The 15,084-nt window shown below is 35.9% G+C and overlaps 3 protein-coding genes and 3 non-coding genes across 6 annotated transcripts; 2 read left to right on the forward strand and 4 right to left on the reverse strand.

Moving 5' to 3' along the window:
• Positions 1-2,408: 2,408 nt before the first annotated feature.
• Positions 2,409-3,869, forward strand: LOC132191778 (L-type lectin-domain containing receptor kinase VIII.1). Its single transcript, XM_059606874.2, has one exon. It carries the CDS (start codon positions 2,628-2,630, stop codon positions 3,678-3,680), a length of 1,053 nt encoding a protein of 350 aa, XP_059462857.2. The 5' UTR covers positions 2,409-2,627; the 3' UTR covers positions 3,681-3,869.
• A 2,444-nt stretch (positions 3,870-6,313) lies between these two features.
• LOC132162031 (tubulin beta-6 chain) lies at positions 6,314-8,214 on the reverse strand. Its single transcript, XM_059572277.2, has 3 exons — positions 7,727-8,214; positions 7,367-7,636; positions 6,314-7,078 (listed from the first exon to the last, which is right to left on the reverse strand). Exons 1-3 carry the CDS (start codon positions 8,118-8,120, stop codon positions 6,402-6,404), a joined length of 1,341 nt encoding a protein of 446 aa, XP_059428260.1. The 5' UTR covers positions 8,121-8,214; the 3' UTR covers positions 6,314-6,401.
• Positions 8,215-10,577: 2,363 nt separating this feature from the next.
• LOC132162665 (small nucleolar RNA snoR27) lies at positions 10,578-10,668 on the reverse strand. Its single transcript, XR_009438245.1, has one exon. It is a non-coding gene; the product is annotated as a small nucleolar RNA snoR27 (small nucleolar RNA).
• Positions 10,669-11,467: 799 nt separating this feature from the next.
• On the reverse strand, positions 11,468-11,562 carry LOC132162666 (small nucleolar RNA snoR27). Its single transcript, XR_009438246.1, has one exon. It is a non-coding gene; the product is annotated as a small nucleolar RNA snoR27 (small nucleolar RNA).
• A 108-nt stretch (positions 11,563-11,670) lies between these two features.
• Positions 11,671-11,761, reverse strand: LOC132162664 (small nucleolar RNA snoR26). The gene has a single exon (XR_009438244.1). It is a non-coding gene; the product is annotated as a small nucleolar RNA snoR26 (small nucleolar RNA).
• A 1,061-nt stretch (positions 11,762-12,822) lies between these two features.
• On the forward strand, positions 12,823-13,800 carry SOUL-1 (SOUL heme-binding family protein). The gene has a single exon (XM_059607335.2). The coding sequence runs from the start codon at positions 13,028-13,030 to the stop codon at positions 13,643-13,645; it is 618 nt and encodes a 205-aa protein (XP_059463318.2). The 5' UTR covers positions 12,823-13,027; the 3' UTR covers positions 13,646-13,800.
• The last annotated feature ends 1,284 nt before the right edge of the window (positions 13,801-15,084 follow it).

Raw genomic sequence — 15,084 nt, forward strand, 5'->3', positions numbered from 1 at the left:
TATTTGAATAATAATAAAAAGGGAATGATGTGATATAAAAAGTGAAAAAGTGAAAATGTTTAGATATTAATTTTTTTGAAAAATGGTGATGAATAGTATTTAGGCCAACTCTAACCCTTTTACCAAACAAGGCCTTAGAAAAATGAAAAAAGTAAAAATAAAAATAAAAACACATAGAAAAAGGGTTTTTGTTAAATTCCAAAAACCTAATTCTAGTTAAATGCGATAATTCGTATTTGCATGTTGAGATATAAGTATAAAATTATATAGGTTTTTTATAACTTGATCTATTTAACTAAACCATTCAATTTTTTTTTTTTTTTTTTTTTTTTTTAACTATAATTCACTAATTTTGTGTTGAGTTCACGAGTTTGTTAGTTATAAATATCGCATTTTGAATTCAGGTTGTGTCGATATATGATTATAAGACCATATAAATATTCCTAACTTGACTCATTAAATTAAACAAATCAAGACCCCTCAACACTAACACACTAATTTTATGTTGAGTTTGCAAGCTATTTCAAAAATTACAAGCCCAAGTTCAAACTCAAATGTAAGCCAAATCAAAACCATATTCATATCAATCAAAAATACAATAATGCTACTTTACAGACTCATTTTATACCGATTGACATGATATGTTTTAAGTAATTTTTTATGTTTGTTTAAGTATCTGAAATAAAAAATCACTTAAAAACACGTCATGTTAATGGAGTAATTCTATGTGGTTTACTTGTGTCTTATTTGTGTCCTACTAAGAATGATGTGACTATTAAAATCATCATTGGTTTTGCAATTGATCATTATTAAATTTTGAACAAAAAATAATTTTAATAGCTGCATTATTTTTAATAGAACACAAGTAAGACATAAATAAGCCACCTAAAATTACTCTACGTTAATGGGTATGAAATATATGTGATAAATGAGGTTGAAAAAACTCCTTAAAAATAACTAGGAATAGCCAAAGTGCCAAATCTAGGAGGAGATTGGCCAAACCGACCGCTTGTGTTTGGTGGCTGCCAAGTGTCTTCAATTATTTGGGGGAAAAGACGGAGAAATTAATTTCATTAAAAGAGACCAACCTAGTTGTGTTTTACGAAGACAAAAGCACGCCCACATTTGTTTTTGTTTTCTAACAGAAAAAGTTGGCACGCTACACAACCACCCCCCAACACTAGTGTGCGTCTCTCTTCTCTTGGGTCGTGGGTGTGTCAACGCTTGCTGCACAAGCTTTACATAATGGTCCCTCCCTGGCTCCCTCCTAGGGAATCCCTTCTCCACAACACCTTTTTTTTCAATTGGGCAACAAGAATATTAGAAGAAAAAAAAAAAAAAAAACAGGGCGGGGGTGAGGGTGGGGGACTCGCCTAGGGACCGGAGACTCGCGGCCTGAATTCTACAGCTGTCCCATTTGTAAGGTCATTCTCAACTCTCAAGGGCGTGTCTCTGCACACCTGTTTAAGTGTCTCCCTTTGATTTAGGATTGGACCATGCGCTTTGTTTGGATAACTCTGTAAAATTTTGACTAGGTTTTCCACTTTTCACTTGTGATTTTTGTTTATTTGTATTTATCTTCCTGTCTCTTTTCTTTCAGTTTAATGGAGACCATGAGTTTTGCAAGGCATGCAAAAAAGCCTACCATACAGTCACAATTTTATTGCCCCTGTATGCAATACTTTTTGTTTGAATAGTTCATTTTAATTGGTAACAACAAATAAAAAAAAATAAAAAAAAAGTGAGTGTTTTGTGGCCGAACAACTCAACCGGCTGTTAAATTACTATTTATTTTAAAAGTTTAAGTTTATAAAAAGAGGTAAATTTAATTATTTAATTATTACTTTAATATTCTCTTTCATGTGTAGGTTCAAACTCCCTTAATTAGAGGACCTTTGGTTATAATACTACGTTAAATTATTATTTGTCTTAAAAGTTTAAGCTCAAAATAAGATATAAATTTGAATTTCTTAATCATTACTTTAATACTGACCACCCTATATCTTTCTTTTTATATTTTTAAGTAGTAAATTGTTATATAATTGTCATACAATTTGATAATGTAATGGTTAATTTTCAGTACCATAATGGGTATTTAAAACTCTCTTTGAAAAGAATCTTGAGGAAAACTTTCTTGAGGCTTCTAAAATCATCTCATCTTTCAAAGATCTTCCATCATGTTGATCTTTTGTAAAGGTTGATAGGGGTCATATTCAATTATTCATGAACAAAAAGGCCAGTAAAAAAAAACATCATGCCATCATGGTACCAGCACGAGTCTTTGTATTTCAATGGTGTGGGGGAGGAGATGTGAATACACAAAAGCTCAGGGACTAACACTTGTAAATTTCATAAAGTTTGAGTGCACATGTGCAAAATCTCCTTTATGATATTCCCTCAGTCAGCAACCACTCAGTGAAAGTGAGTCAGAGAGTCGCAGAAACGAGTAAACGTATTTAATTTTCACAACCTCCAACCCAACTCCCACTATATTCTTTACTTTCTTCCTCCGCTTTCTCAAACCCTAGAAAAATTCACCTTCAGATGCAAATGGGTTCACCCCACAAACCCTAGAAACCAACAAGTCCGCACAAAACCAAAGATTCAGCAAATACCCACTTCATCCAATGGCCGCATTATCCATTTCCAGGCGCTTCGCTGCCGTAACTTTCTTCGTTTTCTTCTTTAAATCCTTAGCTGCAGACCCGGATTCTTCTTTCTCATTCACACGTTTCGGCAACGATCCAAAAATTGAGTCCAAGATCGGTGTGTATGGGGATGCAAAGGTTGTTAATGGCGGGTATGCGGTTCAACTAACTGGTCCGGAGAGTTCAATTGCTGGGCTAGTCAAGTACAAGAACCCCATTAAACTTGTCGAAGGTAAGTCTAGAAATTTGGTTTCTTTTTCGACATACTTCTCCTTCGCAATGACTACCGGTAATAGTGATGGTTTAGATTTCCTTATGGTTCCAAGTGGTTTCAATGATACTAGTCCATTTGGGCTTTCTCTAGAATCTGGGAAAAGTAAAATTGAGTTTGTTGCTGTTAGATTTAATACATTAATGGATAGTGATGATGGTTTGGTTAAGAATCATGTAGGAATTGGTGTGGGTAATGTTTTATCAGCAGGATTGAGCAATGCTTCTGCTTATAATTTGGGTCCTCGTAGTGAAAAAATCCATGTTTGGATAGATTATGAAGCTGCTTCAAAAGGGTTAGAGATTAGGTTGAGTGAACATGGTGGTTCGAGGCCCTCTAGTCCGTTGCTCTCGTACCTGATTGACTTGTCCAAAGCCTTGGAGGAAGAGGAAATGTTTGTGAGCTTTCGATCTTCGGCTGGGAATTCTTCTAAGACTTGTTTTCTGCATTCGTGGAGTTTCAAGATTAGATATGTTCCGAATTGGATGCATTCTGAGCCATTGGATCCTAATGCCTTTGCTAAAAGCACCAAAACTTTGGCAGTTCCAAAGAGAAGTGATTGCCTCTCGAGAGTGCTCGCTGCAATGATTTTCGGTGCTGCCTGTGGAGCATTGGCAGCATTTACTGTGTTGTATTTGTGGACAATCTTTGGTAATAGGCGTCCGGTGGCGCCGGAGGAGTTTTCCATGCAGCCCATGGATTGCGAGTACAAAAAAGTTAAAATAGTTGTAGATAAAGCCATCGAAGATGGCAAGAAGTAGTAGGTGTTTGATGTTTTCTGTTGGATGCTGTGTTGTAAATCAGTGTCTCGTCTGTTTGTATCTTCACGTTTTGTTGTATTGCTGTAATTTGGTGATCAATTGTCAAAATGTAGTTTTTCTAACATTCTGTCCAATCTGGGGAGCACTGATTTAATTTTGGACTTATAAAATGAAATATTGCATGTTTAACCCTTTGCTGTTATACTGTGAGATGCATGCATTGTTTTAACACCTGATTGAATAGCTACTTTACTACCTTGGCTTTTATGGCTGGTGATAAACTTCACTGCACTAGCTTGTCTTGTGTTATATTAGACTGATTAGTGACCGGATTTATTTAGAAAACCTTTCTCTGTTTTGAGTAATGCTAAATGACATTCTCACATCCTCTTTGTGACTTTTAAAATTATCATTGAATCAAATTTCAATAGCAATCTATCACAAATTCAATGATAATTTTAAGAGTCACATCAATTTAGACACAAGAAAGCCAGACATGGGTCTTTCTCTTGCATCACTCCTCTGTTTCATGGCTCAAACTTCCCTATGCTGATTTCTTGCACTACATTCTTCCAACCCTTTTGATTGTTAATGCTCATGTTCATGACAATACTAGTGTGATTAACGGATGGGTCTTGGTTGGTTTTCTCCATATTTAGGTCCTGCTGTTGAAGCATATGATTTCTTCAGACACGGGGTTTTGTTTGCAAGCCTTTGAAACCGTTGTCAATACTATTTTGACATCTTTACAATCTGTACCAATTTGTTCTCTTCTCAAGATCGTGCATCTCTTGCTTTTCTGCGTAGTTTGCATAGATTTGAGAAATAAGTTCCAACAGAGGCACTAGCTGCCTGTAAAAACCTTGTTTTACTGCTTCAATTTCGCATCTCTTTAGGTATATTTTCGTTTTCTATCAAACAGCAGTTCTCTAACTAAAATAAGAAAAGTCAGAACTTCTTTCTTCTGGCCTTCTCTCATATAACTTTTTAAAAAATTTGCAGTTGCATTTATAGGACTCATTTGGGTGAAGGCGAAGATCCTGGAAAAATTTCTTCTCCATTTCAAATTTCTTCTATTTAGTGCATTTTGGAGGATAGTGTATTAAAACTTTTGAACAACACTACCCTTCAAAATGCACTAAATGGAGGAAATAGATGAGATTTGAAATGGAGAAAATCATTTTTTGTAAATCCTACATCTAAATAAGAAAATGTCTAAATGGTTGTTCCTATTTTTCTTTCATACAACTTTTTTAAAACCTGACGTTGAATCTATAGGACCTACTGACCTACATAAGTGAAGATGTGAGTCATACAGATCTAATTATTATTTTTTTAAAAGAATTGTATAAGAACATTTTCAGCAGCTTTCTCGTCATTTTTCTTACATTTAAAGATTCAAACTACTTTTTGCTTTCTTATGTCAAAATACACTTAAATAGCTTCCCTCATTCCATATATCAATAAAATATTTGTTTTTTTTTTTTTAATTATATTATATATATGAGAGGAAAGAGAATCGTGAGAGGAGAGAGTAGATAAGAGAATTTTTTTTTTTTTTTTTTTAATAATCATAAGGATTGTAATAGTGGAACTATAATACACTTTGGGTTTACTGTGCGATGTTTTTTGTGATTTTTTGAACATATTTCTTATACATAGGGAACAGACTCTCTTATAAGGAGTCTACTGAGAATACTCTAAGAGAATGACAAATAAGTTCTCTAATCGAATTAAAGAACTGCAAAAGCGACTCTTGGCTTCTGCTTTGGCTACTGCAAACTCGATCTTGAAGTTTTATATTTGCCAATTACTTCAACTTTAAATCTGTCTATATTTGTTCTTTACAATGAGAGTAGATTTTTTTTTTTAATTTTGGTGAGCAAATAATCACATTATCTGCTTTTTATCACACCTAAATGATAACAGAGAAAAGAGCGATGCACAGGACAGAAGGAGTTTGCACTACCGCTGCATAGAATGGACACCTATTAATCTGCTTTTTATCACACAAAACGGTGCAGTTTTGAACTAGCGCAGCAAACCCAATCCCTCCTCAAAATTGTCTTCAGTTGACAGCCACATTACTTATGCTGGTGATTCATGTGTTCTTGCTTTAAATGATGAAGGATTAAGTGGCACCGTCAATTACACGATCATATTAGAATTGGCCCATTATAATAGGCCCACCCACCAGGCTCCCCCTCCCAATTTTTTCAATTTCTATTATTTTTTGTCTTCTCTCAAATTATTATTTTTTTCTTCTTCTTTATGTTGCTCTCCTTTAAAGCATACCCTCTTCATGAATTTCTAAAAGTATAATCAGACATTTAAAAAAATATATTACGGTTAAGAAAATATAAAATTTTAAAAATACAAAAAGAATAAATAAATTCTTTAAAAAAAATACTTAAATGAAATAGTAAAAGCAAACATTTAAAATAGAAATTAGGGTATAGGTGCTTCTAAAATAAAGAAAAAATTTCCAGTTAATTGGAGATTGAACAACATAAGAGCAAAACAAATCAAGTCGTCCACTTGAAATCTCATATGAACATACATGATGGCACTTGTTTCACAAGGAAGAACCCAAAACCAGAAACAAAACATAAAATTGACAGTAATATGTGGCCTGCAGCTCACCGGAATACTCCACCCCCTTTGCCAGAGACCGGCAACCGGGAGTTGCGGCATTTTACACCCATACATCACTCACAAACATCACATGTCATTCATCTCTTCCTCCTCTTCCTCCTCGTACTCATCCTCATCGGCTGTCGCATCTTGGTACTGTTGATACTCCGAGACCAGGTCGTTCATGTTGCTCTCCGCCTCCGTGAACTCCATTTCGTCCATACCTTCCCCTGTGTACCAATGCAAGAAGGCCTTTCTCCTGAACATTGCCGTGAACTGCTCGCTCACACGACGGAACATCTCCTGGATAGAAGTGGAGTTACCGATGAAAGTGGATGCCATTTTCAACCCTGTTGGTGCAATATCACAGACGGTGGACTTCACGTTGTTAGGAATCCATTCTACGAAGTAGGAAGAATTCTTGTTCTGGACATTGATCATTTGCTCATCCACTTCCTTGGTGCTCATTTTCCCACGGAACATAGCTGAGGCCGTGAGATATCGGCCGTGTCGTGGGTCGGCTGCGCACATCATGTTCTTTGAATCCCACATTTGCTGGGTGAGCTCTGGCACGCTCAGGGCTCTGTACTGCTGGGAACCACGGGATGTCAAAGGAGCGAAACCCACCATGAAAAAGTGGAGCCTAGGGAAGGGGATTAGATTAACAGCGAGCTTTCTAAGATCAGAGTTAAGCTGGCCAGGGAACCTCAAACAGCATGTGACCCCAGACATTGTTGCAGAAATCAAATGGTTCAGATCCCCAACTGCACCAACATAAGGCCAATCAATATTGGGGGATATTGAATTTGTAGACAAAAATGCGATTCTAAATTAAATTGCTATTTAAAAACATTGAATAATTTGTGTTTTTTAGATCTGATACGCATCAAACTACAATTTCATCAGATGCTCGCTATTTTTAGATCTCAAATTTCAATATCGCAAATCCAAACAGACGGTGAGATATAACTTTAATCCAGATTGCAAAGATCACACATACAATACCGCATAGGGGAAAAGGCTATTTATAATAAGTGGGGCGAAGATCTTACAGCTTGGGGTTGTGAGCTTGAGGGTGCGGAAGCATATGTCGTAAAGAGCTTCATTATCAAGAACCATGCACTCGTCGGCATTCTCAACGAGTTGGTGGACCGACAAGGTTGCATTGTACGGCTCAACGACGGTATCGGAGACCTTCGGGGAAGGGAAGACGGAGAAAGTGAGCATCATTCGATCTGGGTATTCCTCCCTGATCTTCGAAATCAAAAGGGTCCCCATCCCAGATCCAGTTCCTCCACCCAACGAATGACACACCTGAAATCCTGAAAGACCCAAAAGCACAACGAATCGTAAGCCAACAAATCTAAAATCAGAGAAATAGCAGACATAGAAGAATTAAAAAGAACAAACACCTTGCAAGCAATCGCAATTCTCTGCCTCCTTACGGACCACATCGAGCACGGAATCGATGAGCTCTGCACCCTCGGTGTAATGGCCTTTAGCCCAGTTGTTCCCGGCGCCAGATTGGCCGAAAACAAAGTTGTCCGGCCTGAAGATTTGGCCGTAGGGTCCGGTCCTGACGCTGTCCATGGTACCGGGCTCAAGATCCATGAGAACAGCGCGAGGCACGTACCTCCCACCGTTTGCCTCATTGTAGTATACATCAATCCTCTCGAGCTGAAGCTCAGATCCACCCTGGTACATCCCCGTTGGGTCTATACCGTGCTCCGCGCACACCACCTCCCAGAACTTGCTCCCGATCTGGTTCCCACATTGCCCCCCCTGGATGTGAAGGATCTCACGCATTTTTCTCAGATCGGAGGGTTTCGAGAACGGAGGGTGGTTTCGAGAGAGGGAGAGAGAGAGAGAGAAGGAGAGAGATGATGAATGGGAAAATGTGGGGACAGAGGAAGGCTGCTTTTATAGAAAGCGAGTAGTGTGAAGGAACGGGTGAATATAATTAAAATGAAAATTAAAATTAGGGTATTTGAATGAGAAGCGGGAGGGAGCTGGGGATGTTTGGTTTGAATTGAGTGGAAATGAGGTGTAAACACAAAACAAAAGTAACGTTCGGGATTGAGCAGAGCTGTTTCTTTTTTTTAATTTCTTTTTTGACTTTTGGGGTACCAACAAACAAAAGCCCCCCCCTCCCCCTTCATTAATGGCTTTTTTTAAATTTGGTAAAAATGACAGTGGGGAGGAGCCTCAGCCTCATAACAATAATAGGCATCTGATAGAGTAGCCTGCCATAATTAGCCACACTCTACTTTCAAATTTTTGAATTTTGAATTTTGAAATTCAAAACTTTCACCCAATAATATAAAATTCTAGTACGATTGTTAGTACTAGACAACAAAAAACAAAACAAGTCGCTACACGTACATGGCTTCAAATGGGATTAAGATCCCTACATTTTAAAATTATGTACATTCAAGCACTTTTCCTTTCTTTCTTTTTTTTTTTAAAGCATGTGGCTTAACAAATATTACCTATTAAAAATGTAACACTTTACGGGAACAGTACACTAATTTTTTAATAAATCCAAAGATAATGTTTGGCTCAAAATTTGTCTACGGTTATTCAATGCAAGAAATAGTATAATTTTATGACACGTGCTAGGATATTCAACGGAAGAAATAGTATAATTTTCTATGGTCAAATTTTATTCAAAAAAAATTTAAACTGATGTGACAGACCGTGAGTAATAAACAAGAAAGAGAATTTTTTTTTTTTTTTTTAATTTAAATTTAAATTTAAAAACCATTACCACATTAGTATGAAAAAAAATTTTGAATTCATTTATTTGACTATTTAGCACTTCTCTAATTTTATACCCATTACTTGAGATAAGTTCTACGCACACATCTTTCTTTCATTCTTCTTCAAATTTCTTACTTTTTAAAATTACCATTTAATTTGTTAGGCCCATGCGTACCACACAAATTTAATAATAATTTTAAAAAGTGAAAAAATAGAAAAAGAAAAAAGAAAAGAACTAAAAGAGTGAAACACTTTTGTGTACGTGGTGAAAACTCATTAAAGCATTTGGTTAATGTCGAGGTCCGTTAATGTCAATAATTATACAACCATACTCTTTTTAACTTTTTAATTTCGACAATTAAACCAACTTAGTTTTCCTTAATTTAAAATAGGACCCTCTTTTCATCAAAATCTCATTTGACATATCATGTAACTACTGGCAAGTTACTCTAAAATTACAAATTGACCATAAGTAAAATAATTATAAATTTCATTTTTAATTTAACCTAACTACGCCATCTGACACATTAAAAAAGAATCTATATATAAAAAATCAAATAAAATCTTGAAGGATCGAATTGTTGAAATTAAAAACCTAAATACTAAATTAAACTTACATGAAAGACTAAATTTGAATTTTTTTTCTTCTTATTATTAATTAAAATGAGCTTGCACGTGGAATAACATAAACAATGGGCTTGCATGTGATAAGGCACATGTACAACAGTAAAATACAACATCAACATCGAACAGCCTGGAAAAGCCAGTATGATAAAACCAACATCAACATCGAACTCTTTGTAAAGTATGTGACACCAGCCCCAACAGAGCCATGTGGAACACTGCAGAATATGGAACCAGAAACGGAAATAATACAACCGATTCATCTTTCCAGGTTGTCCCAGAATCACATGATATTCGGAAAAAATAAGGAAAATAGATGATCTAAACAAAAGACAGTAGTCAAGAATACTTGAGCAACGCAAGGGACATGCTTGTGCATGCAGTGAATAAAGGTTTCTCAAGCAGACTAGGCAACAACAGTAGATAACAACTAAGCTCTTGGCTCTCCCCCTCCATAGCAGATTGACATTAGCAGAAGTTAATGAGAGAAAATTTACAAACACTAATAAAAAAGAAAGAAAGAAAGAAAGAAAGAAAGATCTTCAAAAGCCAAATCTATAAGTGATAAGGATCTGTGTACTTCACACCAAGTATGGAACACATAAAAAAGTGAAAGAAGGATCTTCAAAAGCCAAATCTATAATAAGTGATAAGGATCTGTGTACTTCACACCAAGTACGGAACACATATAAAAGCCACTAAATTTGTTAAAATGCTTAAACTGATATCGTGTTCCATTATGATATATTTCGACCCTAACAACATATGACAACTAACAAGTGCCTTTCCAACTGTAACATCAATCCAAACCAGAATTTGCAGGAAGAAAAAGAAAAAAAAAACAAAAAGGAGTATTGAAACAGATGATATTTGCAGAATATTGGATCTCAGAATTTTATCATTATCTTCAATTCCATTTAGGAAGTTACAGATAGATAACGCAGTTTCAAAAAAACATCATCGATCCATTAGAGAAACTTGACAAATGATTATATACGACAAAAATAAAGGTAGTCAACTTAAGGATCTATCCTCACTCTCAACAAAAACTTCTTTCAAAATCCAAGCCATTGATTAAATTTACAAGCAACGATTCTTGAGATGATTATGTGTCATTCAATCCAACAAACATTAGCTGCAACTGAGAAAAGTTTAGTGAAACTGCAAGATATCTTTTAGGGAAATATATGATGGGACCAAAGGCAATCAAGAGTTCAAGACTAATAGGCTTCATCCCTATTCATGTAGATCATGGATAAAAAGATGAAGCCTGGAAAACAGAGTTCAACAAGAGAGAGGAATGAAACTTCCACTAATTAAAAGTATAGGCATTCTCCTAAATGCATTATTAAATTAACACAGAGGGAGTTGCACTCAATAATTTTACCAAAATAGGGAAAACTGGGAAACACAACTATCCTCTTACTGCTATTATAAGAACAATACCAACATATATGATAAACCACAGACAATTCCAGTTATCTGTTTAATCTCATAATCAATAAATTAGACACTATGGACTTGTCAGGCAGGTTTTGAACATACCTTGGTAAAATTCATAAGATCAGTTAAACACACTTACACACAATAAACATAACTCCATACGATCAGTGAAATGCCAACTAAATAACATGCAACTCAGTAGGAATAATATAACAGATTAACGTGAGAAAACTTCAGAGGGTTACACAAATTTTACAAATTTGATGCAAATTCAAACACTAAATGGATAAAACTGTGTGACCCAAATCCATTCAATTCATAAATAGGGGGGATCTCAGTAAATTACAGTTATCTTCAAGTCCTTAGAGGATTTTTCAGAAAGATAACGCAGTATTGTATAAATGAGCATCACTGATCCATTAAAGATAAGCATAATATGCAAAGCCCACAAAAACTGAGATAATAAGCACATAGAAAAATATAAAATTGGAAGAAAAAAGAAGAAGAAATCTTTCAGTTTACGAAAGAAGAGCATCTCAGAAAGAACTTTCCCCATGAGTTTCTTCACAAACAATCATAGTGCAAGGATAACAATGGATTCTATTCATCACTGATGCTCATAGGTCCTATTGTGCAAAAACAAAAAATCTCCAACAAGTTCATTATCATTAACACGTGCAAACAAAAACCTTGAAAATCGAAAGACAGATTGCATAATATACCTGAAATTTTGTTCTTCAACCCAGACAGACATAATGTCAAAAAGGGGTTTAGAGAAGAAAACACATTGTTAGCTGCAAAATGGTGTATTCCAAGCTTTTTCTCAAAATTTGTTAGCGGCGGGATTGGGTTAACCCTAGGGAGTGTTTGGAAAGTGTCTTAATGGAACCTAGTCATTGGCTAAGGATATCCAACACGTCACAACAAGTTTGCTGAAGAGAGCTTTTACTACAAGTCGTTTCGTCTCATATGACGTGGGTCCCTAGATCCTATCCACGGAAAGCACCAAAAAAAGTTTACTCTTACCTAATTTAAAGAAAGAGAAAGAAAAACCCTCCAAAACAGACTGATATTTGCAACCGGTAATTTTTGACACAATTTACAAATATGATATGAATTTAACATAAAATTGTTTCCAAATAGTAGTTTAATCAGATGTGAATCACGCCTCATGAAGCAGAGATTATTAGTTTCAATTATCTTTCCTTGTATGGACATGTCAAAAAAAAAAAAAAACTTAACATAAAATTAAAGGGTTAGAGTTAATGAAACTTAATATAAAATTAAAATGTTAGAATTGAGGAATCTAACCTATTTAATTAATTAAATGAGTCATATTAAAATTGCCTTATAATCATGCCTCAACACTATTTCAACCTGATACATGACATAATGACTGTAAATTTTTAACAAGACACACAAACCTGACACAAATTTAATATAAAAATAAACCGTTAAAATTGAGAAGTATGGCCCATTTAATTAAATAAGTCGAATTAAAATTAACTTATTTAATCTTATATTAAAGTGCATTAACACAATTTAAGCTCAATAAAAGTGAACACAAATTCTCCTACCTCTATCCCTTCCTTTTACTAGCTATAATTCAAAATCATTTTTTGATTTTATCTTATTTGGGGCCAAATTCAACGTTTGAAGTTGTGGAAGAATATAGTCCACAGATTGCACCAAATTCCTCGCCACTAGTTTATAACAAAATTCAAAAGATCTAAACCCCCTCTCCAAGTAATGATCAGTACGACAACCTACATCCAGAACAATCCAGAGAAAATTCTCGACTCCCTCTTCTCTAAACTAATAAAAGACACCAACAAATTCATTCAGTCCTCAAAGCAATTACTTTTGTCCAAAGCAAACTCTTCAAGATGGGTATGATATTGGGAAAGATCTGCGTGGAAACCCCGAAATACCAAGTGATTAAATCCTTGGCCGACTACGAAATCCGCAAATATCCGCCGTCGGTGATAGCTGAAGTCGCCTATGATCCGTCACAATTCAAAGGCAACAAAGATGGCGGCTTTACCGTGTTGGCCAATTACATTGGCGCCTTAGGCAACCCACAGAACAGCAAGCCGGAGAAGATTGCAATGACGGCACCAGTAATAACAAAGACCCAAGAGAGCCCTGGTGAAAAGATTGCCATGACAGCTCCGGTTGTGACAAAGGCTGGCGGGGAAGAGGGGAAGAAGAACATGGTGATTATGCAATTCTTGTTGCCGGATAAGTATCAGAAGGCGGAGGAGGCGCCTAAGCCGGTGGATGAGAGGGTGGTGATTAGAGAGCAGGGGGAGAGGAAGTATGGGGTGGTTAAGTTTGGGGGAGTGGCGACGGAGGCGGTGGTGGAGGAGAAGGTGGAGAAGCTGAAGAAGAGCTTGGAGAGCGATGGGTATAAGATAACAGGGGAGTTCTTGCTGGCAAGGTATAACCCACCATGGACTTTGCCTCCATTCAGGACCAATGAGGTTATGATCCCGATTGAGTGAGTTTTGAAGCCTCTAGCTATTACTCTTTTCTGTTTCTTTTCTTTAGTGTTTATCAGTGTCCAAAGACTGCCATTTTAGGTGCTGATACTTAAATGTGTAGTTCAAGCAAGTCTCTGTTATGGGATTTTGAATAAAGGGTAAAGTTTAAAGTGCAATCACTTCACATGTTCTGTAAATTCCACTGAAATCATGTGCTAATTGCTATGAAGAACATGTATCAATTGGAGGAATTTTCTTCATCCATATTCTGTTAATTCTAATTTTGTCAAAATTATGCCCACTACACAGATACAAGTTTAATTAATTGAATTAAAGAAGTTTTTTTGGCCCCACAATTTGAAGTAAAACACTGACCATTTATACAAATTGCATTCTCTAAAGTATAAACTCTAGTCTGGCAACTTCTTAGCTCTAGTTTTTCTGCATTCTGTCTAGATCATAAGATGATTGGTACTAAGCTTTAAAATCTAATATAGATCATAAGATGATTCCTCTTTACTCCAAGAGGGAGTTTTTCCACAAATGTAATCGATGTGGGACTTGCTTCAAAGAGGGAGGTTTTTTCATGTGCATTTAAGACTCAGAGATGTCACATTCTGTGCTGCTAATCATGAAATGGTCTAAACAGAATTCCTCCAGCCAAGAAAACTTTATCGAAAAATAAAAGTCCTACCCCTTCATCCTCTACCCCCTGAGGGCCCTGAGCCAAAAAAGCCATGAGAAAAAGCAAAAAATTTCATGATGAAGTAAAAAGCTGTAAACATTGTGAGGGCATTACAGGCAGCAGAAGCATGTTGTTTCAAGGTTTAAGCTGCAAAGCGGATCCCAACAATTGTTTTAGCACAGTAATAGTAGGCAAACCGGCAAATTAATACTCGCACGGAAGCCTCAGTACCAGTGCAACAACCATATTATGCAAAATCCAAACAAACTGTAACAAGAAACGAAAAAGAGAATTTTTTTTTATTTTTTATTTTCAGTTCATGGAAGAAGAGCATCTACCTCCAGAAAACATTCAACGATTCATACCTCTGGTTTTTCCTTCAACGTGGGACAGACATAATTTCAAAGAAGTAGAGATTCTTTCAGAGGAAAAGGAGGAGGAGGAGAAACGAGAAACCAAGCAAGTGTATTTTATAGGGGTTTGAAGTTAAAACCCTAGGGGCGTGTTTGGAAAGTGTATTAGTGGAACGTACTCATGTTTCGGACCCATATAGCTACGGTTTGGGCTCAGCTTGTTTGCCCATGTTTCTTTATGTTCTCTCTTTGTCTCTTTAAAATTGATTTGACTTTTAAATTATTATTGAATTTGTGATAAATAATTATTAAATTTTGATATAATAATGATTTTAAAAGTCACATCAATTTTAAAAAGATGCAAGAAAGACATAAAAAAGACTTTTAACATACCCCAATGACCTAATGCTTACTTGCCTGGC

The sequence above is a fragment of the Corylus avellana genome, chromosome 10 (assembly GCF_965113065.1).
Source record: "Corylus avellana chromosome 10, dhCorAvel1.hap1.2, whole genome shotgun sequence".
Lineage (NCBI taxonomy): Eukaryota > Viridiplantae > Streptophyta > Magnoliopsida > Fagales > Betulaceae > Corylus > Corylus avellana.